This window comes from Tyto alba, unplaced genomic scaffold, assembly GCF_018691265.1.
Source record: "Tyto alba isolate M040663 unplaced genomic scaffold, T.alba_DEE_v4.0 Super-Scaffold_5, whole genome shotgun sequence".
NCBI lineage: Eukaryota > Metazoa > Chordata > Aves > Strigiformes > Tytonidae > Tyto > Tyto alba.
The window spans coordinates 7,748,245-7,774,618 of NW_024881326.1; the positions used below are offsets into that span (position 1 = coordinate 7,748,245).

At 44.1% G+C, this 26,374-nt stretch overlaps 1 protein-coding gene across 9 annotated transcripts in view; it reads left to right on the forward strand.

Annotated features, from left to right (window-relative positions):
- The first annotated feature begins 9,378 nt into the window (after positions 1–9,378).
- IL1RAPL2 (interleukin 1 receptor accessory protein like 2) overlaps positions 9,379–26,374 on the forward strand; it is a 394,699-nt gene continuing 377,703 nt past the window's right edge. For 2 of the 9 annotated variants that reach the window (XM_032996138.2, XM_032996145.2), the window contains exons 1-2: positions 13,140–13,410; positions 25,435–25,535. In XM_032996138.2, the coding sequence (XP_032852029.1) occupies positions 25,454–25,535 (82 nt within the window). In that variant the 5' untranslated portion in view covers positions 13,140–13,410; positions 25,435–25,453. Of the gene's footprint in view, positions 9,610–13,139; positions 13,411–13,571; positions 13,829–13,968; positions 14,000–14,142; positions 14,256–14,722; positions 14,867–16,518; positions 16,571–17,786; positions 17,929–25,434; positions 25,536–26,374 lie in introns of those variants that run through there. The other 7 variants (XM_032996140.2, XM_032996141.2, XM_032996142.2 and 4 more) reach the window with 7 other exon arrangements.

Consider the following 26,374-nt stretch of genomic DNA (forward strand, 5'->3'; position numbering starts at 1 on the left):
ATGCAACTGAGCTCTGAATCTGACCATTTCTAACGGTGCCTTTGATGTTTGATAATGTCGATAGGCAATTCCTCCTTGCACTGAAAAGCAGAATTGATGACTGTCATCTTATACAGGGAGGATCTGATTTGCTTGGAGCATAGCCAGTAGTTAGAAGGAATTGAATGCCATTTTCTGCTCAGCACTTGTTGGATGGCATTTTGAATACTGTGTCCAGTTTTGGGCCCTTCAGTTCAAGATAGACGTCAATGAAGTGCAGTGAGTTTAGCAGGGGGCCCCTAAGATGATGGGGAGCTGGAGCATTTCCCCTGTAGTGAAAGGCTGAGAGAGCCAGGCTTGTTCAACCTGAAGAGAGATGGCTTTGGGGAGACCCAATAGCAGCCTATCAGTACCTATGAGGAAGCATCAAGGAGACAGAGCCAGGCTCTTCACAGTGGTGTGTGGTGGAAGGATGAGAGACAGTAGGCATAATTTCAAGTAGAAGTGGATATAAGGGAAGCTTTTTCCCCCCATGAAGGCAGTGAAGCTGTGAAACAGGGGCCCAGGGAGGTTGTGCACTCTCCATCCGTGGAGTTTTTCAAGACCCAATGAGATCTTGAAAGCCCTGAGTAAACTCCTCTGATCTCATGGCTGACCCTGCTTTGAGCAGGGGATTGGACTAGAGACCTCCTGAGGTCACTTCTAGACCGAATTATCCTATCCTAAGCAATTTACATTCCTGTAGGGTCTGCAACCCTTGGGGGATCTGTGTCACAGTGGGCCAGGCTGTGCTCAGTGGAGGGCAGGAGTCTGGTTCTCTCTGGAGGATCTTTGGCATTTGCAGCTCATTATGAGCTGCTTACATCTCAAAAGTCTCTGGTCTCATATCTGTGGTGTCACTAAAACACCAGCTAGGGTGTAAGAAAAAATGGCTGTACATCCCAACCACGTGTTGCATAAATGTTATTCCTAAATCCTCTTTCTGGGATGCATCTTACATTGAGGGTCAGAACCATTAACACATCTGGTGAATTTTTCCCTGCAGTGTTTGGTACGAAATTATTTCCAGTCATATAACATCCTTGTGGTGGAGAAGATGCAAATAATGATCCAGAGGTATTCACTGTAAGCAAGCAGTTTAGCTTCATCCTATTAATACAATTAAATCTGAGATGATGATCACTGATCACTGCACAGCTTCACAGGAATGCTTGGGGACTTGATAAGGTAAAAAGTTTATTTTCTCAGACAGCATTTGGACTGGATAAAACTGAATCCTGTCTATCTCTGGAGATTTCTGATGGAATCACTGAAATCCATGTGTAAACCAGTAAAGAACCTGGTCTCCCAGTTTATTTTGAGTGGGGACCTCTTGCTGCAATACCAGTGGAGTGCTTCTAAAGCTATTGTAGAGCTACATTTTGGTCAGTGAGGCTCCTTCAGTCCCATAGAGACCTTTAAGCAGAAAGTTACTGTATTTTTTGTAGGTTGCTTTTTTTTTTTTTTTTTTTTTCCCTTTTGTAAGGGGTAAATATTCACACAGGTACTTAGGAAAATAAAACAAGAACTGGATGAAGAGAAGGGAGGTGAAATGCCAAATCTCTCAACCAGTCCTGCTTAGTACTGAACACAGGCATCTATTGAATACGGAAGGCAACAGAAATAACTCTGGTGTTTGTTTTACAATCAGCTAGTTTACACAGAGGACCAGCAGGGGAATTCAGTGTGCTGGCATTGTTGGCCATTTTAATTTTCAAATGCAACTGAACAATTAATTTTGATCATCAGTCTCACTAACATTCTTACTAACTACAAATCAAGTCATTCAAAGGACTTGGGTTTGCATCTAATTATTAAAATCACTGAATTGGAAAACACGTTTCACTCCCAGTTTTGAACCTTTTGCTACACGTGAGTCACATCACCCAAAATAGCCATCCTACAGAGTATTCATCTAATCCATCTGGTAGTGCAAGTAGTTGAGGGACTCAAAATAACAAGAAAATTGTTTACCTTTCTAAATTGGATATGGAATGACTTTCTTGCCTCTTTACAGCAGCTCAAACATTTACACAAACTTGTTAAGCTGCTTAGAGAGAGGATTGTTTGTCCAGGTAATGCTTCTTTCAGTAAGTTAAGCTGCAGGGAAAGCAGATGCTTGACTTCATGGAATTTGGGGGATTCTGGAGAAATTGCCTCTGGGAGAAATTTAAATAAGTTAATGGAGAGCTCCTGATTTCTTTCCTTCTCTGTCTTTATTTTGAGCCAGTTATTCCCTCTCTTCGCAGATGGGTCTGTGCAACACTCATAAGGAAGTAATTTAATTATGTAAAGCTGCTCCAGGTAAATGTTATTTACAGATGGCTGAAAAATTTTGGATTACACTCATTTGCCAAGAATAACCTCCCTCTTTCCACTCTTGGCAGAGAGATGTTTTTAGTTGCCATCAAGGTAAGCTGCAGATTGTATACTGCTGTCTGTGTCTTTTTACCCATTTTGGCTGTTTTCTTTCTTTGTGATTTTTTAAATTGTAACCCTGCAGGCGCTGCACGTATAATTCAAGTAAGCAATCTGCTTGTTTATCCCTGTTTTCCATTAATTAGATATGTGCAATGTAAATTTCCTACTGAAAAACATGAGATGACATGCTAAGGGGCCAAATCTGCTTTCCCTCACAAGGCTGAACTGGTGGTGTTGGAGGAGATGTCTCCAGGGCAGGGGCACAGCAGTGTTTGTAGCCATCTCAGCTTGGGCTGGACAGGGAGTGGAGGGTGAACGAGTGGCACTGGAAGAGACTGGAGGAGTCACCCGAGAGGCCCTGACCCTTGGCAGCGCCTGGGTGAGCCTTCATGTCCTTCGGGTTTGCTGCAGGCTGGATGTGCTGGAAGGCGAATGCACGTCCCCAGGATGCTGTCAAGCTGCAGTGTTGTCCCTGGGCAGTGTGAAATGGTGCTCCAGGAATTTCACTGCCTGCCTGAGCTGGGCTCACAGCTGCTTTGATTTGGATCCTGCATGCTTTTCTGTACACAGATTTCTTTTTTCCTACTTTGTTCACTGCTGACCTAGTGGCTCAAATCTTCACTTTGATAAATAATGAAGGTGCAACCCTTAACCTGAATAGTTACTTCTGACCTGTGGCAGCATAGGTAAGGCCTAAAGATACTGCTGTTTGCTAAGGGATCTCTGCAGGCCCCAGAGACAATTATATTCAGAAATGGTCCAGTTCTGCAGTGGCCGCATGCTCAAAATGAACTAGTGACCAGCTGTCAGGTTCAGTCAAGAACTGAAGAATCTGCCAAGAGTGAACTTCCTATAAGAAGAAATTGAAGAGATCTTCATGCAACGGGCAAAATCAAACTGTTTTCAGCCTGCCCACAAATGACAAGAGAGGAGAGGGAATAGCTTCAGCTCTGAGTGTACAGAATGGCAGGTAAGTGGAGTATTTCATAAAGGAATGGGTCAGTGAAAATTGAGCTCTGATGTAAGTCCTGAGGCAATCATAAGGAAAATCTTTGGAACTAGAAGAAACTAGTGCTGCTTTTGGGGGTTATTCTGTTGCAGCAAGGACGCCAACCTGGATGAATACCCCCAAGGTATTCTGCTGCCCCTGGAAGTGACAGGAGATGCTCAGTCTCCCCTTTCCAGTTTGTGCAGGATCAAGTGCTGTTTTAAGCATCCTGGCTATTGTACCTGCTCTTGGTGACCAGTGTCTGGGTGAAACACCCACAGGGAGGATTCTCACCTGTGCGGGAGACCTCGCTGCCTCCCGGCAGAGCCAGTGGGCTCGGGCACTTCAATCTGGATCCACCGACAGACAAAGCTGAGCATGTGCCTGTGTGTTTTGTGAGCTCAGGGCCCACTGCTTTTTACTGAAAGGGATGAATAAGTGGTTCTTTGAAGCCAGTGGCCTCTTTTGTCTGTATATATATGCCATGATCCCATTACAATCCTGTAACAACTTCTCTGATGTCAGACTGGCCTTGTACACCCTCACATTAATGAGCTATCGCATACTAACTCCTGGCCCAGCCCACACCCTCTTTCCTCTCACACTCTGAATCATTTTTCTTTTACTTGCTTGTTGCTTGCCTGCAGTGATGGGTGTGTGCCCTTTTGCTACCTGGGAGTCTGGCAGTAAATCATACGTTTGCTTTTTTTTTTTTTTCTTTTTACATTCTGGAGCAGTTGCTCTGATTAGTTTGAAGCAGAATAGAAGGCCTATAAATGGGGAGAATCCTGAAGGTAACTACTTTACTGTGGACTTAATGTCAAGGTACAGTACACATAGTAGCTTTTACAGGAACCATTTAAAAACTCTTATCCACTGTATATTTGAAAGGCAGGACATAATTCAGACATCTGATTGACTGCCCTTGAACATTGATTTTTGCTCTACTATTTTTATTTTTAAGAAACCTTGATCTGGGAACTTTTAAGAACATCATATATTGCGTTCATCACCCTTAGTGGATTACTTCTGCTGTCTGAGTTGCACCAGATTTGTGGTGACAATAAGGCAGAGGAAGGAATGGCAATCTCTATCAGAGTAGCCGTGGAAGAGTCTCTCCTGTAAATCTGAGGACTGCTTAAGAATTATCTTCCCTTTTCACTGTAGAAAGTGTTGCTTTTGATATTTCTCCTGGTTCTGATTTATCCAGGGAGGACATGATTCAGTGATCTCAGATCCCTGCAGAGACCATCTTAGTTCCTCCCTCAGGAGTTGGGAAATGACAGTGACCTCCAGGGCACCCTCAATAGGCAAAGTATTGCCATTCTGAAGCACCGAGTCCAGGGATTTAACACAAGGATTTAGGAAGGGAACTGGACTTGAAATGTACTTCAGAAAGCTGTCGGTCAATGGTCTGTAGTTTTCAAGTCAGACTGTTGCTCTTGAATGTATTGTTAAAGTAGTCTTTAAACTGAGTCTTCCTCACAGCACCTCTAGTAAAATTATGGTGCTTCCTATAACCCTTTCCCTACTCCTATTCCCATCTGTCCCTAGATGCACTCTCTGTGTTTCCCTTGGTGTTTGCCGAGTTCAGTGTTTGACCAAATCTGTCTTCATCCCTCCAGAGAAGTGTTGCTGGGTTTGTTGCATGGAGTGGTGTATTTGAGCAGCTCCTGCAACCTGAGGGCTTTTAATGAACAGCCTCTCTGGGGCTCTCCAGATATGCTGATCACCAGAATCCTCCCCAAAAGCATGATTTTCACCCAGTTTTACACCTAATCTGCTTCCACTCCCCCCCTCTCACAGTCATGAGAGATGGTGACCAGGGTTTCTCCACCAGGATGCACTCTGTGCTTTGCTTTTCAGTTGTTTTTATAATGTCCCCATCGCCCCACCATTTCACACAGCTATTTTGACTCCTCTTCGTGCTGTTCCCTAGCTCAGCAAAATGCTCCCTGTTTCCCAACCTCTGCCCTTTTCTTGAGTCCTGGGAAATGTCCCCCTCTCAGAAGGTTTCGGACCATAGGGTTTACACTACAAGGGTCCTTTCTCTGGATCTTATGAAGTGGTTGAAGTCAATGCTGTGAGTCTGCTACTTGAGCTAAGGCTGTCTCTGATGTGTCCACTCCAAAGCTCTGATTATTTAAATTCCAACACAACTGACATGTCTGCTCTGCTCAGGCGACTGGTGCTGTACATTGATTTTCAAATAGCAAGAGTCTTTATTTGGAAGCAGAAGAGGTGCCTCTGGCCCTGAGCAGTTTGATAGAAGCTGCACGCTAGAGGTTTGATAGAGGTGGAGGCTGGAGGGCACGGGTAGTATGTGCCTGTGTGGAGCAGACATACCTGTGCACTTGTCTTCCACCTGTTTTCTGCCAGGGAATATTAATACTCAGAAATTAAGCAAGTAGTTTCAGCATGCATGTTCTGTTTCCGTTAAGGCAGGGTATAATTCTAATGTGCTTGATATTTTCAAGTACTGGCATTTTTACATAGGTAAGAAACCTTCAAGACTGAAATACACTATACAGCTTCTTAGAGAAATTCAAGCCAATTTTAGAATATTACCGTGTTATCAAAAGCCAAAAGCACTGGCAATCAAAGGTGTTTTTGAAGCTGTTAGCTCCAGTTCCATGGACTTGTTTTGGTTTTTTTTGTCTTTGATAATACTCATTGTTTTTGAGGAAATGAATTCACTGACAGCTTGGAGGGCAGGCCTGGCTTAGGCAGAGTGAAAAAAATCAAAAATGCTATATCTAAAGCCACTGATTAGTCTTTGAATCTGAGATTAAATCATATCCCTTTATTTCCATAAATGTTTCTCTTCACAGATGCACTGGAAGAGGGGAACTCAGTGCCTTAGAATACACGAACAATGGAGGATGACAAAGCCTGGCAACAAATGTCCTGAAAAGTGTTTATAACCAGGCATTAAAACAGGTAAGGCTGGAAAAAGTATTTTAGTGTATCTCTGCTTTGTTGACTGCTGCTGCTAATGTTTGACAGCTTTTTTTTTTTTTTTTCCTCATCTCATTCATAGGGTATGGTCACTGATGCTTAAAGAGACCTTGAAATATTGACATCAGGACTGAATTACTGATGTGATAAATTAGAGGACTACTCGAACAGGTCATGCTGGAGCAGCCTGCCAGGTGAATGGGTGGATGTGCAGGTGTGTAAGTGCAGAGCACCTTTTTCTTGCCAAATGTATTTCATGTAGGTACACCTCAGAAAAACGATAGAACCTGTTTTCTGCCAACTACTATGTTGCATAAAAGCTAGAGGATCTTTATTCCTATGTTCGTCCTCGAGGTGAAGCGAGGGCTTGAGAAAACGTCTTGGCACATAAGCCTCTTCCCCATGCCCCTGGCCTCTGAGGGCTGTGCTCAGAGGAGCCAAGCCAGGCTCCTGCAGCTCCCCTCTCCAGCCCTCCCCACCTGGAGCTTGGCATGAGCAACCCCAGCCGGGAGCTGGGCCGCTGCGGCTCCGCAGCGCGGGTCATTTAACATGCTTGGCTCTTTCTACACTTGCTGGCAGGCTCATCAGCAACTGCAGCATGTGAGTGCGCAGAGCCAGGGAGGACCCTTGTGCAGACACAAGTGGGAACAGCAAATTCTTCTTTTCTGTGTGTCAGACTAGCCCGGTGCTTCTGCTTGAGTCAGAGCCCACTTACCTTTTTGTGAAGAAAAAGAATCAGACTCTAGAATTTAACCTTGAACTTTACATTTTAGTAATGGTGCCGGTCAACTTGAGAAATGAGACACTTGTTTACAGAATGATCCAGGTATGTAGGCTTAATACACGATTTATCTATCTGTGAACAAGGACATGAAACAACACTTAAAGTTGACTATTATTATTTTTACCACATTTCTCCCCTGCCCTGAAACTCCATTTCATTTTCATCTGAAATATTTTTCTTTTCCTTTTGCCAGCTGACCTGGAAAGTCTCTTATTCAACTAAATATAAGCCACCTCAAATATGTGTAGCTTCTGTCCAGAAAAGTACTTTGTGTTTTTTTGCTATCAGTCCAGAGTTTCAGACCATTTGTTGTACCCTTCACTTCATTGTTATGATTTGCTCCATTCTGTGGCCTGAAATATGATAATATGAGCCGAAGAGAAATGCAAAATAGGATGATTTTTACAACCAGAATTAAAACTTATATTGTTTTCTACAAACACAAAGAAGTAAAGAAAGTGCTGTATTAATTTATTCTTTTCTAGAAGCACCAGCAAAAAATAGAGAGGAAAAAATAAATCTGTAATAGAATAACATAGATCAACATCAGTATTTGTTGATTTCTAGGTTTTATTTCCTTTGCCTTTTTAAACTAGGTTTTTCACACCATCCACTTGCAGAAATTTGCATTTTATGAGGACAAAGTTACAAAAAATGATGAGATCATTTTAGGTAACTTACCTCTTTTTCGTCAGCTTGTGGCATCTAAAACTAACCGTGCTTGTCATCTTCTCAGTAATTTCTTATCATTGAAGTTAAAATATAATCTATGTTTGCACCAAATGAGCTGTTCCAAGATGAGTTTGCCAAACTATATTGCAGCGGGATTTCTGCAATTATGATTAGATACTGCCAAACAAAAATGCTCTGTGGAATACAAGTGAATTCAACATTGATTAGCTTCTCTAAATCCCACAAGAGGTTAGAAGAAGCACAACTTGCATTTAATCTTTTGTCTCTCTCTGTGCCAACCACAGTTTTGCTGGTAGATACAGCACAACTGAAAAGGGGATGAAGGGAGAAGAAATGAGATGCTAATGAAGGACTTTTCTATTGTTAGGGGCTGATCTGCTTTAGGATGATGTTGGTGCTCACCAGAGGTCTCAGAACTGCTGGTTCGATTGTTTGTGTAGCTACATCCCATCCAGAGGACAGAAATCCCCAGTACGAGAGTTTGTGTGTTTGTGTGTGCAAATTATTTTTACTGCTCCCCCCCCCCCCGCCTTTTTCTAGCTGATTATTGGTTTTCCCACCAAAAAGTGAAATAAACAGTCAAAGGCAGCATTTGTCTTAATTTTGTCTGAGAAATTCCCAGTGGGAAATGGAAGCATATTTCCACTATCTGTGGATTTTACATTCCTGCTCCACAAACTATTCTAAACATGAAAAAATCTCTTCATTTGAGCAGTTTCTGTAACAAGCTTCATAGCTGTTTCCTGGATTAAGGCAAATTTAGGATACGTGTCTGATTTTAATTAATCCCAAACAGTGCTTCCATTTCTGCTGTCGGTCAGTCAAGAGAGACAGGTCAACATGCTGCATCTTTTTACTCTTTTACAAAAATATAATGCCTACTGCATGAGGATGTTACCTCTGCTGTAAGCCTGTCATGTTATTCTTTGGGGAAGGGAATTCTTATTTTCCAAACCATATATTTATGCAGAGCAGTTACTCCTCTTACACTCCGTACATGTAAAATGCTTAATAATTTTATCTTCAGCTTTCAAGCATAAAAGTGAGAAAGTTACCCTATTCCAAACTTAACTACTTGTGTATGTTGTTGGTATCAAATAAGATTACTGCTTGGAAGATAGTGCATTTATCTTTCACTTGAAATAACCCAGGAGAATGTCAGATGCAAAATGATTTTTGAAATCTTGGCATTTACTGCTGCTTTATACTGTCTGTGTGCAACTTCAGTCAACAGCAGTGACATTATTGTGCAAGTCCCTCCAACTGGAGGGAATTGGCACCCTATTAAAACTCCCTCTTTGCAGAGCTGAACTGGAAATATGTTACTATGCAGCTCTGTTTGTCTCCTGACAAGCGGTGATCAGAATCATGGCTGCTACCAGCCAGGCAGGATTCTCTCCTTGTCAGTTTATTCCTTCCTGTAGCTAATCCTTCCTCCAGTGTTATCCAGCTGCTGATGTCCTCCTCGTTCCTTTCTCAACAGGCTCTCTTTGCTTTGGCTTTTGTCCCGTGTAAACACAGCCCTGCCAAGTCTCTCTGTGATGAGCTCCCTTCCGTGCTCTGCTGTTGCAGCATCAGCATCTCGCATCCTTGTGGATCAGCGCTTCCGCCTCTCTCTGCTCCAGCGATGTGGGTGCTGCTGGCAGAGCAGCCTGCGGCGAGCACAGGGCCCTGGGCAGCGCGACACGGCAGGGCTGGAGGTGGTGGACGCACCGTGGGAGTGGGTGATGCTCTGCAGCATCTGCAGGTTTGCAGCCCTCCGGGTCTGTCTTTGTCACCTGGTCTTAAGGAGGCTGGATGCTTGCGCCTGGCTGCAACGGAGTTATCTACCGGCTTTGCATCACTGTCTGCTGAAATTAATTTCTGGGAAGGATTGATGGCGTTTTCGGTGAGATGGCCCTAGCTTTCAGCTCTTGCTTATGATGGTCATCGCAGGGTCTCTTCTGAGCAGGAGCATACACGCACACGTGCATAGTTTCCACATGTGGTAATATTTCTCAAAGATCAGACCTGAATCTGTGCTGCTATATACAAAAGACTAGACATAAAGTCAATAAATGGGACTTTACACAGCTGTAAATTATCTTATCCTGTCATCTTCCCATTCAGGCAAGAAAGATGTGAGAATCATGTAGATTCAGAAGCAGAGGTTCATGGCAAGACGGGGGGTCTCCTGATCACAGCCCTGGACAACGGCCCCTTCTGGAACTATCTGTGTTTAGTGTTAGGGCTTATTAGGGCAATTAATGGCCCCCAAATTACCCTATTCATGCTGGAGGCTGGTCACTTTGTACCCCAGCTCTGCCAAGCAAGCTGCTCAGGTGGGAGCTCTTTAATTTCTGCTGTTTAAAGTCAAAACCCCTCTATCTTATTTGACTGAAGCAGGAGAGTGCAAGGCACTCAACTGTCAGATCCATCAGTCTTTGGCAGGCAAGAAAGGAGCAGCTGGGAGGACAACGTCCACTGGTGGCAGTCAGAAGAGGATGTTTGGCCACAGTCTAATTGCAAGGGATGTGGCTGACTCCACGGACAGATTGATTAAAATTGATTATGAAAGTGTGCCTGGGGACTCTTCCAAAGCTAACTGAAGTCAGTGGAAAAGAATCTTTTTCACTCAATTCTCTGGAATTGGATTAAAACCCTAGGATATGCCATCATATGAAATAATTTGGTTAGCAGAAAGAATGGTGAGATTTAACAAATCAAGGATTGGAGAACTAAATGGGATTCAAGGTGATGCATTCAGTTCCTGGCTCTCCACAGACTTACTGCTTGACGTTGCCAAAGTTCATCAGTCTTTTTGGACATCCCCTCCTAGTATGGACAAGTATGACAGTGTGAATAATTTTTCTCTCTCTCGTTTTTTTCAGTGTCAACTGCATTATTCTCTCTTCTTTCTGTGTGAGTCTACAACACACAGTGCATCTGAGATATCTTAGCTGGGGTCCCTAGCCTGCTTTATCACACATATTTAAAAAAAAAAAGGTCAGAAACAAATGCCAAAACAGGTCTTATTACTTCTTAAGTGGTACATCAGAAATTAGCGTAGGGCTTCGTGCATGGCAGGCTGTTCCTACAGTTCCTCTGAAGGCTGATCTCTTCTGCTCTGTGTTCAACTCCATTAATACCACATTCCTCTTTTACTTCCTACTGAGCCTACATAAAGACTGACAGCTGTATATCATATTACTCTTGTCTGTGGAATGGATTATTTTCCACAATGGGCTGAGATGAGATCAGAATAAGGGAAACAAAATTAGTTTTAAAAAATTTCAGTCAGTAGTATATTTCCCTCTTTTTTATGAATAATGTATACATTCATATAGAGTAGCATAATAATTAAGGAGTTTTGACTTCTTATAAAATTCTGAAGAATGTCTAATGATACTGCTTTATCTATTCATTTAAAGTTCAAATATAAATCCAAGGTATTATTAAATACAGCTTCACCTAACTGTATATTTTAAAGTCCATGGGATGTTTTATTTCTAGGCTTTTAATCTTTTAATTCAGCTAAAAAGTGACTTTAGTAAGTGACTTGATAAATAATTTAAAAAAATAGCACTTTTACACTGTAATCATGCCAGGAGAAATGAAAAAGTAGCTGAAGTGTCAGAGGTTATAAATTGCAGTGAAGGTATTAGCATCTTGGTGAAGAAGTCTATGTCACATGGAGAAGCAAGGTCTCCTGGCAACATATTGACTCTTTCTAATTAGTTAAAAGATTTATACAGGAAGTAAAAATGGGCTAGTTTATTGATTTTTGTCACATTCCTGCACTACAATAGTTTTGCTCATTTACTGTATATAAGAATACCTTGTGTGTGCCTGACCTCTCCCTGCAGCTGGGACTGGGAAGAGTCGTCATGTTTGGTTGGTTGTGGCTGCACCTTGCAGAACCAAGCAGCTGTACACTGCCCGTCTGCAGCACCTCCTCAAGTCAAAAGAGGTTTTAAAGGATGTACTCAGAGAAATTACTAAAACTGCCGCTACTTTTGTTGTCCCTGTATGACATCTAGTTTAGATTAGCTGTGGTAACAAGGCAGTGTTGCTAATTGTCAGCTCTGCATAGGCAATAAAGACCTGAAAGCAGAGCTGAGTGTTTTATTGGCTTTGACATCAATAATTGCACAGACACTGACACTGATGTGTAGCTGAAGTGGGCCGTGTGCGTTTGAGCAGGATCGGGTTCTTCTCAGCTGCCCTGGCTGGCGGGCAGGGTGCTGAGGGGCCCCTAACTTCTATGGTGAGGGTCTCCCGAGGAAGATGTTTTCCTGTGACTGGCTGGACGCTGTTTGCGTGTTTAGGTGATGAGCTCCTTGCCGCTTTGCTGCTCCGTGTTTGCAGCCCCGCAGGGGTCACCTGCAGGAGCGATGTTCACACACGCTGTGACACCGCACAAGTCAGTCCAAGTGATGGCACTGTAAAGTCACGTTGCTTGCATGCACATGAAGTGCACTTACAGGGATTTGGCCTGTGATTTTTCTGCCTGTGTCACAGTTGCCTAACAAAACTGGGTCTTCCTATGCATCTGAGCAAAATGCAGAAGTAGATTATATTCTTCATGGAGCTATTCTAAGATATTTAAAAGGGAATAAAAAGCAGCACAGGGAGACTAAAAATAACATTGCCATGCTGTAGAAAGCATGGATGTGCCGTGTCAGAAGCAGAGTTAGGGAAGAGAAACTTAACCTGGGCCAGTTCAAGGCAGTCTGGTTAAATTACTGCTAATGATGGGATGAAAACATGCAGTGGGGTTTGCGAGCGCCTTCTCCTCGTTTAGTGCAAATGCTGTAGCCCCTGGGATGGGTTTTTGTTCCCACTGAAAGTAAACTGAGGCACGCTGTGCAGCAGCTGAGCGTTGCCGGAGGGGCTGTGCTCCGAGCGGGGTGCTGGATTGCTCCCCTCGGGTGCCCAGGCCCCAGGCGGGGCGGGCGTACGCGGGGCCCAGCACCCTGTGGGCAGCTTCAGGGCCGCCTTTTCTGACCTGAGCCTTGCAAGACCAGGTTCGAAGGCGCTGGTTCCTCCTTACACTCCCACAGCCCTTCGCTGACGCTCCCTCCGTTCCTCGGGACCTTTCTTGGCCCTTTCCTCGGCCGAGAGCCGGCCAAGGTGCGCGGCTCCCTCTCCGATGCCGACAGCCCGTTTCCCGCCCGGGCCGTGCGGGGCTCCGCCGGTTGCCGCCCCGGGGCCCGGCTGAGGGCCGCGGGGCCGGGGCAGCGGCGCCGCGCGGCCGCCAGGGGGCGCTGCGGCGTCTCGCTGCGCGGGGCTGGCGGGCGGGCGCACCTGCCGCGTGCGGAGCCGTCGGCGGCGGAGCGGGGTGGGGGGTGAGGGGGCAGCGCCGTCCCGCTCCGCTCCGCGCCCCGCTCCGCTCCCCGCTCCGCTGTAACTCGACGGGAGGCAGCGCCCGCTCCTCCGCGGCGGCAAGCCGCGCTCCGCGCAGACGGGCGGCCCGCGCCGCCCCCGCAGCGGCACCGCCGGCCGCCCCTTGCAGTGCTTCCGCGGCGGGGGTGCCGGCATGGAGACCTAGAGGGGAGCCGCCGAGGAGGTAAGCCCTGCCGCGCAGCGATTCTCGCATTAATTTAATTTCAAAAAAAAGAAAAAAAATCTTCCCTCAAAAAAAAAAAAAAAAAACCAAACCAAAAAAAAGTTGGGGCGTAACGAGTATCCCCTCGGTGCCGCCCCCGCCGTGCGCGGGACGGGGCTGAGGGGAGGCTGCGGCCGCGTCCCTCCCTCAGCCCCGGCGCGGGGGGAGCCCGGGGGCGCCGCGGGTCCCGGCGGGGACCCCCCTCCGCAGCTCCGGCTTCTCCCACGGAACTGCGCGGGTGGCGCTTCTTCCGCGGCTCCCGCAGTTCTCAAGGGGCGGCTGCCGGGACCGGGACCGGGACCGTCCGTGTTGGCGCGGCGGCTCCGCCGTTCCCCGGACCGGGCGCCAGAAGTGTTTTCTCTCACGAAGGGAGGTCTTGGTTAGTATCGAGGGGCTCTCAGCGCCGCGAACGCGCGTGGGGCTTCGCGGGAAAAGTGATACTGCCGGGGATTTAAAAGAAAAACACGCGAGGACTTGTTTTTGGGGATGTTGCAGTTTGGCGGAGCCTGTTGAAAAAGTGCCGGTTCCTGGGAGGCTTGGCTGCTCAGAGGTACTGCGATGGTGTCGTGAACGATGGGCGGCTCAGAGATCTCTAGCCACCTCTGAAAGTTTTGTGGCAGTAAGGCTTCTCTAGTTTCGTTTGGGGTCTGATGGAAACCTGCTGAAGGGCACCAAACCCCTCGCAAGCGCTTGATTAAGCAGCTCTTCTGAAAGAGCTTGTCCCTGGACTGCTGTCTCTGCCAAGATTCCAAGAATCTAAAGTTTCTGGTGTAAAATGCTGTAAGCTGCAGTTTCTCAAAGTTATGGTAAGGTCTGTGTGCTTTGGGCAGCCTCTGATCCTGTTGGGTTAACACCCAAACTTAGGCTTGTACCATGAGGAGAAACCCATCCCGGCAGGAACTGGCTCCTTCTTGTGCTTCTCTGCAGTATTTATACTCTCTTGTTTTTATCCTGATTATTTTAAAAAATCATACTTTTAGAGTGTGTGTGGCATTTGTGGCTGTTAACACCGTTACCATAAGAGTGCATGTAGTTTCAAGCTTTTCAGAGAATTATTAGAGATTGGTGCAGGGTGAGGTGAGCTGCTGCCTGCGGGGAAGGGTGCTGGGGAAGGGCTGTGCCAGGGGGCCCAGGCGTTGTGTGAGTGTGGTTGCATTCATGCCCGAGAGAGGCACTCACCCCCAACGCTTGCTGTCGGTGCTGCAAAGGGGACGTTATTTCTTAGCGGGGATAAAACTGTGCAGCTGCCTGGCGGTCTGTGGTATCTGTCAGCTCTCTCGGCCGTAAGAGCAGGTGACTGCCTGCTTGCTGCTGCTGGTGCGCAGGAAGGGGTTTCCCTCCGGAGGTAGTAGCGGGCCAGCTTTGCAGAGGACACGGTGTCTGGAGGGCTTTGCTCATGCCAGACCAGAGGCAGGAGGTAAGTTTGAGGAGGAAGCTGTCCGACAGCAAGTCAAATTCTTGCCTCGCAGTAGACAAGTGGCAGGGGGGGGGGATGGAGGGACAGGCTGGGATTTGGGATTTTGGACTCTGTGAGCCAGTGGGGTGTAATGCACACACAGCAAACATGAGAAGTAAAGACTTCTGGCAGTTCACCAAGGCACAGGCAGTGCTCTTCAGCATTTGATGAGTCCGTGGTTAAGCAGGGGTTGTAATTAGTGATGTGCATGATGGCTTTCCAAGAAATTAGTAAGGATCGCATCCTTCTTAGGGTTTTTCTCTGTGCATAGGAGACCTCTTGCAGTGGGAGGACAGGGGCATGCTCCGACTTCCCTGCGGAGTGCTTGTGTTGCTAGGCAGCAGCTTGCACCTCCAGTGTGCTCCAGATCCGAGTCTGTGAGGGGAGACCTTCCTCTACTGAACTAGAGCTGGTGGCCACGGCTGTCAGAAAGCACATACCCTGCGTGTGTCAGTGTGCATGCACTTCTGGCCGGCTCCTGGGTACCAAGGAGGGGTAGTCAGTTGGGAATGTGCAGGTGTGGTAGCTGATAACAAGACTTCCTTACACTCGCCCACTGATTGGGCTGCAGGTGAGCACAGAGAGAGAGATGAATCTTTGGTTGTTCCATTTGTAAGGCTCAAGAGTTCTCTGCAGACCACTCTTTTACTTTCACAGTACCTGGAAGCTCATAGGAGGTTTGTCTTGAATTTGTTTGGTGATTGATACTTTAGCAGTGAAATGGGGGGGTGGGGGCGGGGCAGAGGGAGAAGGGAGGAAGATTTTGCTTGCACAAGAGGTAGGAAAAAAGACCAGGTGTGCCACATTAATGCACTTAGCCAACTTTAGTCTATTTTAGTGGATACACACAATTGCTGGAGCCCCTGTGCATATGTGGCATTAGGCAGCTTTTCTGAACTGCTTTGTATCTCACAGAGCAGAGCATTGAAAAGCCTTTTAATTTCCAGGGCTGCCAGTCTAGTGGCTGCACTTTGAAGCAGTTCAGTAGCTGAAGCTGTTGGAAACCAGTGTGGGGGGACTGGCTACTCTCCAAAGAGAAATCAGATCAAAAAAGAGCCTGAGAAGGACAGGAGGGATTCACAGGCTGGTGGGGAGAAGGTGAGCTCAGCAGAAGGGCTCTTCTTGTGTCACGGATCACAGTCATATAGGGACTGGCTGTGTGGGAGAGAGGCAGTCTTCTGGTTTGATGAGGGCTGGAGGTCTGGGCCTCAGGAGAAGCTGGAATTCACAGACATAAGCCCAGAGGAGGCTGCAGAGGAGCAGGGAAGCAGGGGCAGGTAGGAGCACACTTGCTGGGCTCAGGATCTCATAGATGTTGTGCCTTGCCACTGTACGATAAGCTTGGGCCATGGAGGGTCTAAGGGTGTGTGTGTCCAGAGGTGTAGGGCAGCTGCTGGCTTCAGTTCCCTGCAGAAGTGTGTACGGAGGCAGTGTGTGTGAGGAGCCCAGCAGACACACAGGTAGGCTACTGGAGAGCGTTGGGGAGGAAATGGGGACAACATCTGAGGCCCATACGCCTTGGGATGCTCTCCCTGCTTGGAGATGACAGGAGCATCCAGGTGAAGCTCTCTGACTGGGATGGGCCTGTAAAGGGATTTGGTTTGTTTGCACAGGTGGAGTAATTTGTACCCTGACTGTCTGCAGCTGTTTCCTGGGGAGAGAAAGGTACGCGTTACAATTATCCAGTTAAAGTTACAGTGAACAGTGTCTTCTATATGGCATTTGGAAGAGAGAGCCTGTTTGATCCAAATTGTCTATGTCCTGAGTTGAGATGCTCTTGTGGGACCAGAGGTGGAGGTCTGTGCCTTCTGCATCTGTGCTGGCGGGGGGCTGGCTGTGGTGGGAAGCTGCCAGGGATGGCTGGGGCTGGAGCTCTTGACCTTTGCGTCTGAGGGAAAGGGCTGAGAATTGGTACTCACAATAAGAAGTACAAATAAAGCATTTATAATGTATAGACTTTTCCTGCTCTACAAAACATTTGGGCTCTGAGTAATCTCTCACTTCAAACTCAAGCTGAAAATATCAGGGGATGCTAGATTGTGAACAACTATTAAGCAGCCTTAAAGGGCTGTATGGGAAACTGTGTCTGCTCTCTGTTTCTAAGCCTTCCTCAAACAATGTAAGTCTGGGCTATTTATCAGGAGGTCTTTAGTGCTGGAAAGAGAAGTGAACATTTAAACTGTATCACAAAATAAGAGGCACTTTAAGAGGCCATTTACTTTTCGGGGTGTCCAAGTAAAAATAAATCTTCATTTAAACAGCCTTGAAAAGAAGACAAAAAGGGAAAAGATCTTGCCCTTGCTGAAAATAACATGAATCTTTTCACTAGCTTTGGTGGTCAGGGTTTCCTCTGGCATCTGGTACTTGACCTAGGTAAGCCCACCTTGGAGTCTGTGGAGGACTGAGGGGTGTGTTATGTTCGATGGCAAAGCTGGTGGGAGAGAGGCTGCATGTTAGAAACTTCTACAGGGGTTGTTTGGCTAATCCTTCCTTTCCAGCCCCTTTCTACCCCAGAAGCACTACAGGAAGAGAGTTCCTTCCGTCCCTCTTCTCACTGCTTTAGGTAACAGTTCAATTAAAATGGATGTCTATTTGGCAGAGCAATTCCAGGGCACATAAAATACATATTTTAATTTTATTTTGGCCTGCATCAGAACAAAGCCCCATTGTTTACAAGATTACTACAAAATATGTGGAAGTAATGTTCTATAAGCAGTTTCTCATGATTCTCAAATTCCAGGGGGGGTTTGTTTGTTTGCTTGCTTAATTAAATTATTATTTTCACCCAAACAAATCTGGCAAAATACATATAGGTAAAGGCTAGCCTCTGGTTATGTAAGGGAAAAAAAATCCTCATCAAGAATATGTTTATCACTTTAAGGTACTGTGGGATGGTGCCGAGTACAGTGAAAGCAACTTGCCTTTCCTGATGGCAGAGCAAAGTGCCCTGTCTCGCTTCCCTGGAACTGTGTTTTCTAAGTGGAAAACTGTGGAAGAGTGTTTTATAAGAAGCGTAACAGCTGGTATGTTGTTTTTTTCTGTTAATTCTGTCTTTGAGCTTTATGTATTGGTTAGGTAAGCATGTGGCCATGAAGGAGATCAAGGAATGAAATTCTAAGCACATCTCATGCAGAGTTGTGTTCTCTTGGCGCTTGTTTCATTAATGTGCAGGAGTGAATGCGGACCAGGTTTGTCATGAATAGTGAAAATATTGTTATTGTGTAAATATTGCAGAGGTATGAATGTATATAGGAGCAGATATAAAGTCAATACGGCTGACTGTAACAACTGCAGTCCATCTTCTATGTGGTCCTGGAAAGAGGACTGTTTTAAGATGCTGTAAAAGCAGTTTCTCTGTGAAAGCAGGGAACATTTCAGCATGCAGATGGCAGCCCAGTCTAAAATCTAGTTCTGTTTTGTGCTGAGCACCTCCGTAATGGGCCTTGAGGAACAGAAGGGGAATGAGAGAAGCAGTGTCGGGGGAAGAGGAGGGATATGCTATCTTTCAGGATCGAGACCTTTCTTTGAACTGTCTCTCCATTTTTAATAGCTTATCTACAAAAGCTGCTTGGGGAGCAAGGTTAGTGTGAGTATGAAAGAAGCAAAGCATCGAATCTTTTGGCTCACTAATGCTTTTGTGTAGGCTGCTGTGAATTGGACAGACTTCGTTAATGATGTAAAAGCGGTGAGTTTTTTGAAATTGGTGTGGGTGACAATGGACTTTTCTCATCTCTCTTAATCTGAAATGTCTTCTCCTTTGGTGGCTGAGGCTCTGTAGAGGAGACCTGTGATCACTGGCAAGATTGTTTAAAGTACTTAGGAGAAAAAGGCCCTGACCTGAGCAGCAGTGTTTGCTCTGGGTATCAGCAAATGAAGAGCCAGGGTCAGGTGAGGCCATGGGTTTTCTGGAATTTACAGGGTTTATCAGCAGCTCTGAAGCCTAAGAGTTATTATCAGCGACCTGGGGTTTTTTTGTTTGTTTGTTTTTCCCTTGGAGAGCTGAAAAGCGGGGTTCGGGGTCCTTTTTTCCTGAACAGAGCTTCTCTGCAGCTCAGGGCAGGCTGGCTGGGCTGGGTCTGAGAGAGTAGCCTCTGAGTTCATCTCAGCCCAGCTCCTGGGACAGTGCTCAGCAGCCTTCTCAGCACTGGGAATTGTACGTGGACATCTGTGGCTGGGGCTCCTCTTTCCACTTAGGTGGCTGCGATTTCTGCTGCAGCTTACTCTGCTTTGGGAACTGTCTTGCTGTAACTGCGTCAGTTCTAGGACTTGGGCTGTTTTAAGATGATTCTTAAAATTGCTCTCCTTTCCCCAGTACTAGTGTGCATGTTTAGTTTTCCAAGCGTATGCTACCTTCATGTTTTCTTCTCTCCCCCAGCTGGCTTTTCTGTAATCTTTCAAGTACTTCTGCAAAGTGGTAACAGGCTAAGCCCCACTCTGTTAACCTAAACTCTCTGTGTCTGATAGTCTTTACATTGCCTATGGTACCTCATGTTGCCTGAAGTACTGTATTGATTAAACCACATTCTGCAGAAGTAAATATATGTAGAATATTAATAGCTCCTACTCTAGGGGAAAAAAAGGCTGTAAATTAATAAATCCATTATGTTGACCACATAAACCATGAGGACTTGAAGTACAGCTGTAATCCTCTTCCCACAACACGTATTTCACTTTGAGTGTCTATAAAAGGCCTGGACTACTCAAATTTAAAAGCTGTGATACTAGACAAGCATATCCATCTATTCTGGGATGTGTAGTTAAAATATTGCAAAGTTAAGGCTGGAACAATAGTTCTCTGTAGAATCCAGGGTAGTGCTGAATCAGTACATCATTGACGGTGCAGCTGGGCATGAGGCTTAAAAAAGCAAAAGCTAACTTTCTTGCTCCTTTGTTCTTGTTGTTCTTCCTTACAGTTGCTTTCTGCATTTCCAAGTGCAGGAGTTGCTGCAATAAGGGAGGAGTATGAATCAGGGATTTAAAATCCAATTTGAAGATATAATGAACTTGAATTCTGTGTGAGTGGAAATCGAGGTCAGGGTGTGGTGTGAGCTGATAGTACTCAATCTGCTAATCAGTGCTGAGTAGTTTTAGTTCTTTTGCTTTGAGAATCTGTTAAAATGGGCTGCTCAGATTTTTGTTGAATTTTCTTAGTAGAGATTTAGAAGAGTGCCTGTATTGTATGCTCATCATTAACCCCTCTGGGTAGCATTTTGGTTCTATAGATATTGGAGTTTTTATCTGTATTTGGAATATTTCAGGGGACTTTTCCATTTTCTGCTCTTCATTTTTTTTGCTATAAATGAGCACTATATTAGGCAGCTATTGGATTGGAAAGTTCTTGCAGGAAAAGGTTTTTGTGTTAGTGCTTGCAGGGTTTTCTCTTTACAGGGCAAACCAGCGGTTTGCTCACAGTGTTGCCTGATTGCCACTTTAACATGACTAAAATCGCTTCTACTCTTTGCAGCCAGAAATGTTAATGGGAGAAGTTATTGTGTGGAGGCCATCCATAGTATTTTTCTTTTGTGCCTGCCACTGAAGCCCATTTTTTTGTTTTGTTTTGTTTTGGTGGTATACTGTAAGATGCCTTTTGAAGCTTTAAGGTGCTGCTTTTGGTATCTTCTATAGTTGACATTTAGAAGATATTTAACTTTTTAATGGAAGCATTACAATCTTTCAAGCAAAAGATCAGTGTTAACACTGAAGGGGTGGTGCTGTTTCTTCTGAAGTAACTAAGATTCTGAGTTTATCCCTTTCACATCACGAAAGATCTGTGAATTTTACAGTTTATTCCTTTTCTTTTACACCCAGACACGCAGGTTCTCAGTGTATTTAACTGTTGTTCCCTTTGCTTCCTCGGGAGAACACCTTGGTCTTTTCTTGTTGTATTGCTATCATGCAGCTGATACGCTATTATTGGGCCAGTAATAATACCAGACATTTGTTGTTGTCTCGTTGCTGGTTATTTTCCGTTTGCACAACACAAGCACTGCCAGGTTCCCTCTGTGCTTACCTCAGTTTTAAATTTCTTGTAGAATTTCAGCTGAACAGGGAGAATTAGCCAGATGTGAATTTAGTTAAGGACCTGAGCCCAATGGAGGCTCAAATCCAGCAAGATGAATGCTGAATGAACACTGCCTTGTAGAATTGATGTTCATTGTGTATTTAGAGAACTTAAGTGGCTGGTTATGATGGTGAAGATGCACAGTAAATTAGGCAAACTGAAATATTCTTTGATGCTCGTTGAGCAACAGAGTGAAGAATGCTGTATGACCTATATCAGTTAGAGCTGAAGATATGTTATTTGAACTAGCATGCATCTCTGATCTTATTTTTTTTTTGTTTGTTTGAAATATCAACAAAAAGGGACTGGTGCCCATTGTGGATTGCTTCCATCCAGCATATTATATAGACTGAAAATCCTTCAGTAATAAACAGCTCAAAGTGAGGTGAGTTGGCAAAAGAGAAGACCAGAGAGTGAGTTCATATTAAAATTCAAAACCTTAAAAAGTGAATTGACGAAATGGTTTGGAAAGAAATGAACAAAGTCAACATTTAGCATACTGTAAAAACAACGAAAGAATTACCATTGCCATTTCATCTTTTGTATGTGTGGTGAAAACCATAATTTATTTCCATGAGATTTCTGAGCAACAAAACCTGACAATTGGAAATCACTAAAGAGGTGGGCTGCTGTTTTTAATGATCACCTTCTACATTGCAGCTTCTGTGGAGAAACCAGAACCTCCAGAGCCTCATGGCATGTCAGCAAATCGCAGTCTGTGCACAGACTGGTGCCTGAGTGCACACATGCACCACTTGTATTTTCTTGCTTTCTCTTAAGAAGGAACACTGTGTAAACAAAGCTCATGGTAGAAATTAGAGCAAAACTAAATTATAGTTCAAGTGGGAACTTGAGAATCTCAGTGCTGGGTTTTGTGCAGAATGTTAATGTTCTGTTTTTTTCCTTGTTTCTAAGTGTTTTTTTCTGACCTTGTCACTTGAAATTCTTTTGAGTATGGGATGCTATGTGAGCTGAAGTGGGTGCTGGAAGGACAGCAAGAGGTACATGAAGAAAATGGGACACACTTTCCCAAGCCCTGTTTTCTGAGCACTCAGAAAAAAGAACTAGGTTTGTCAATGCAGGTGAAGAGCATTAGGCATCATATGGGAGTCAGGGTTTCTGTTAGAAGAACAGAATTTGTGCTGCATCGTAGCCTGGTGCCCTTGTAGTTGCTGAGTGCTTACAGCAGTCTGGGAAATCTGCCTGAAGTCTGTGGTCTGTAGCATCAAATGGTACGAGGAGGGAAGGGGTGGCCTTGTTAGCAGTGGAGTGATTCAGAATAAGGTTGTTACACCTTGCTTCTACATTTCTTCCTCTGATGGTAGGAACCTCCCTTTACTTATCTCGATACAAATGCAATCTGGCAGGTCACAACAAGGGCTGGATTAACTTGTTTAGTGATTCTTTCAGCCTTCTCAAAAAGCACTTATATTCTGTGTCTCTCTGCTCTCAGTGATCTTGGACAAATTAGCTGTAACTAGTATTTCTGTATCCTTATTAAGTAAGATGTTCTTCCTTCACTCTTCTGGGAATGGTCCTAAACTAGGTCCCCCTCTTGTGAGGTGTATCCAATAGAGTACTGTGTTCTTGTTACAGCTGTGAACCCCTTCTCAGAGCTGCTTGGAATTGGCATTATGAGAGTAAACAGCTCCTCAGGGAAATGCTGCTCAGTGCCCATGAGGGGAAAGTTTGTCAAATGACAAAATCAGCCCTCCTTGGAGGAAAATGCCTTGTTTCTAGAAAAATGGTATGGAATGTTAACTGGTTTATTCCATCTCATATCTCTTCAAGATAACACAGTTTTTTTTGTGTTCTTCATCAGATCATAGACCTACCAGCACTCTCCCACTCATTTATTTCCAGAACTGCTAATAGGTCTAGCACAGGATTGTCTTGAGTCTCTAGTCCATCCTACTGCCTCATAGGTGAGTGAATGGCCCAGAGGAGGGAGTTGTGAGACTGGTCCCATTGGGAGAAATCGTGGGAGTCTTGGCAGGCTCAGGCCCAGAAATTTCCTCCTGAGAAAGTTTCGAGACTTTGTCCGGTACACATACAACTGTCCCTCTTCTGGCTGCTTGACATTTTTCTGGGGGGAATATATCTTATACGGTACTTTGTGTTCTTTGTCAAATTATATGTTTAAAAAAATCATCTATGGTATGGCAGTTTGAACAGCCCTGTCTGTAGCTGTCTGCTGTCTCAGGACAGTAACCCGCTGGTCACATTGGTATGACTGATCTTACTTTCTTCTGGTTGGATGTCTAAGAGGGTGAAGATGACACCCTAAACTCTGATGTGTATTTTCATGCCGGCTTCAGTGGGGTTGTGTCAGATGTGATGAGCTGAGGCTCTGGGCTAGGCTGTGAATGACTGGGTGGTAGAGTAGTTTCTTGCCCTTTTCCTGATTTTTGCAGGTACGGACACAGACTGCCTTGTTGAGGCCAGGGCTTCAAAAAGCAAAACTCCTATTAATGCTGACAGAACCAAGAATTTTCCCCTATCTCTAGCATTAATGTTGGCTGGCAGAACTTGCTTTGAATTTTTAAGCGTATTTAATGCAGCGTAGCTTGTTTGGGGTGGGGATGGAGGGGCCCACATGAAAAAAGACCTAGGAGTTACATACTTCAGCTGTAATAACTGAAGGGAGGAAAGTGGAGAAAGTAATTTGCAAAGCTACACTTGAAAAGCATTCTAGCATAACATCATCATTACAATTATCTGTCAAAAGATTTAGTTCAATTACTTTTTGTTTAAGCTCTCTTGTCAAGATGGCCTTGCTTGTTTCAGGATTTGGGTACTCCAAGGAAAGGTTAAGGAAGAATGAATACTAATTCTACCATTAACCACTGTCAGACAGCCTTCAGTGCCTATTATTCCTTGAAAACTCCTTTAGCATTGTTACTGTGGGGAATCAATAGGCATAAAGTGCTCATGGGAACATATAATCGGGGGGGGGGGATTGTATGTGTGGAAATCCACTGCCTATTTATTTATAGTTCACAGTACGGTAAGGTGAGAGGGGGAAAACTTCAGTTGTAAGTGGTAATTTTGAAATAATTGAATAGCAGCATAATTGCCATCATGTAAAAGATTATACAGGGTTCCTTACATTTTCTTCACACAAGAGTAGGCTGGTAGTAAAATTACAAGGGAAGAATATTTGATGTAATAAACTCAAATTAAACTGAATAGTTTTCAGCAAACTGCAGGACATTGCACCCTCTTGCTGGTTTATCAGATAGAACAAATGTTCAGAGCTGCAGGGGTCTGGGCTTGTCCCAGAGTAGAAGGTGCCTCTGAGTGGGCTGGGTGGGAGGGTGTGGTACAGCATTTAAGGAATGATTTTGTTTTGTTGGCCTTTGTTTCTACTACTAATGCAGGTAGTTTTGTGCATTTTTAGTTAAAGGAAACTTGTATAAAATGTTTGCTGAATATTTTGGCGCAAATAATAATTTCATAATGATTTAGATGACTGCCCTCCTTACCTGAGAATGAGGGTCCTAATCTAAGGTCTGTATATGATATGGAGATGAATTCCTGTAGTCGAGCCACTTAAAGGCCTGTGACTTCAAGCTAAGCATATGTTTGAGGACTCTAGCTTATAATTAAGCATCTCTCTCTCATTTTGAGATTATATATATATATATATATAGAGAGAGAGAGAGATGGGCTTTGCGGAGTTCAGATTTGTTCTACCTGTTTTTAAGTGCAGATAAGGAGCCTCAGTTTGCTCTTGCTATGTTTTCTTGAATGACCTCGTACTTGTAAATGAAAACAGAATTAGTTCCAGTAGTTATATAAAATTAAAAATACAATTTTAACCTAGTTTTTTTTTTTTTCATGTATGTAATATAAAATAGGTATTAAAGTTCACAGGCGAGACTAATTTTATATTTTTAATAAGAATCCCGAGATGTGCATTCTTTGATTTCTGAATTTTGTTCACCTGTCTACCTCATTTTGTAGGACAAATCTCTGGAATAGCATTAATTCATTGTAGGAGCTTTTACAAGGTCACCAGTGTGGAAATAAGGTTGCTAAGAGAAATTGCATGAATAACCTGTTCTTTATCTTTTCTTGAACAATGTGAAGTTTTTTTAAAGCATGTGGCCTGTTTGTATGAGACAAAACTAATCATTACCATCAGGATCTTGGTTAAATAACATACGGAAAACTGCCCATACTGTTTCAAATAAACAGTTAAGTCTTGTGGGTTTTTAAAGGAAAATAATATTTTCAGTGCCATTTAAAAAAACCCAACCCTTTTGTGTTATAGTCAGAGATAAATTATTCATAGACAGTTACTTTGAACCATTATGTTTTCCTACCTCTGCATAAAAATAAACCCAGAAGTCACTAGATTAAGCCATTGCCCTGTAATGGTTCTTTGAGAAATGTTTAACTGTAGCTGCTGCTTTGTTGTAGTGAAGAGCTGTGATTCAGACTTCATACTATGTTTGCATTTCAGCTGTCACAGAAAGTGAAAGATGAAGCCTCTTGTTCTCTTGGTTCTTGTGATCTGTACTGTAGTCAGCATGAATTTGAAGCTCGTGTCAAAGAGAAATTCTGGTAAGTCACAGAAAAATATTTTTACTTTTGAATCTGGACCTAGTGTTCATGCAATCAAGCATTTTAGATGGTTACTTTTTGTTTTGCATATATACTTCTATTCGGGCAAAAATAAAAAAAAAAGTAATAACCAGTATGTCAATATGGTTTGTTTACCAGATGTTACAGGATGAATTGTCTCAATATAATGTTCTGTTGATGTGATGTTAAGCTATTTGAAAGTGTCCTTATGTTTTATTTTATTAAAAAAAAATAGTAAAAGATTGAGCTGGTTTGAAAACCCACAAAGGTAATAACAACTTTGGCATTGTTTTAATGTCCGATCACTTACTGATGCTGAGGGATTTTCTTAACGATGATTGTGGTTTATGGTGACTTTTAAGTCTGGATGATTTTGTTTTTTGTATGTTGGAAAGACATCTTTCAAAAAGTCATGCCAGCCGTATGTATGATCATATATAGGGTTAAGTGGGAAAAGCTTTCCTGGATAGGTAATTCCTGATTATTCTGACGGTGGGAGTGGGAGTTGTTTTATGTTTACATCTGCTTTTAAAAACAAATAATAGCAACAGAACACTCTAAAGAAACATTAGAGCATCTCCTTCCAGGATAGACAGTTGATCTGGATAACGTTTCATCTATACTGGAGCCTGAAGTGACTTCTGGTTCTTGCAGCTCTCCTCCCTCAAAGGGAGTGACTTTGTGAGACTGCTTGCCTTTCTCAAGGAAGCTACGAGTTTGGAAGGGCTTTGGGCAGACAAGTAGGTTATCTGCGGTGTTGCATAGTGTTGTTAGTCTGCTAGAGCCTTGTGTATGTGGGCAGGTACCTGATGCAGGAT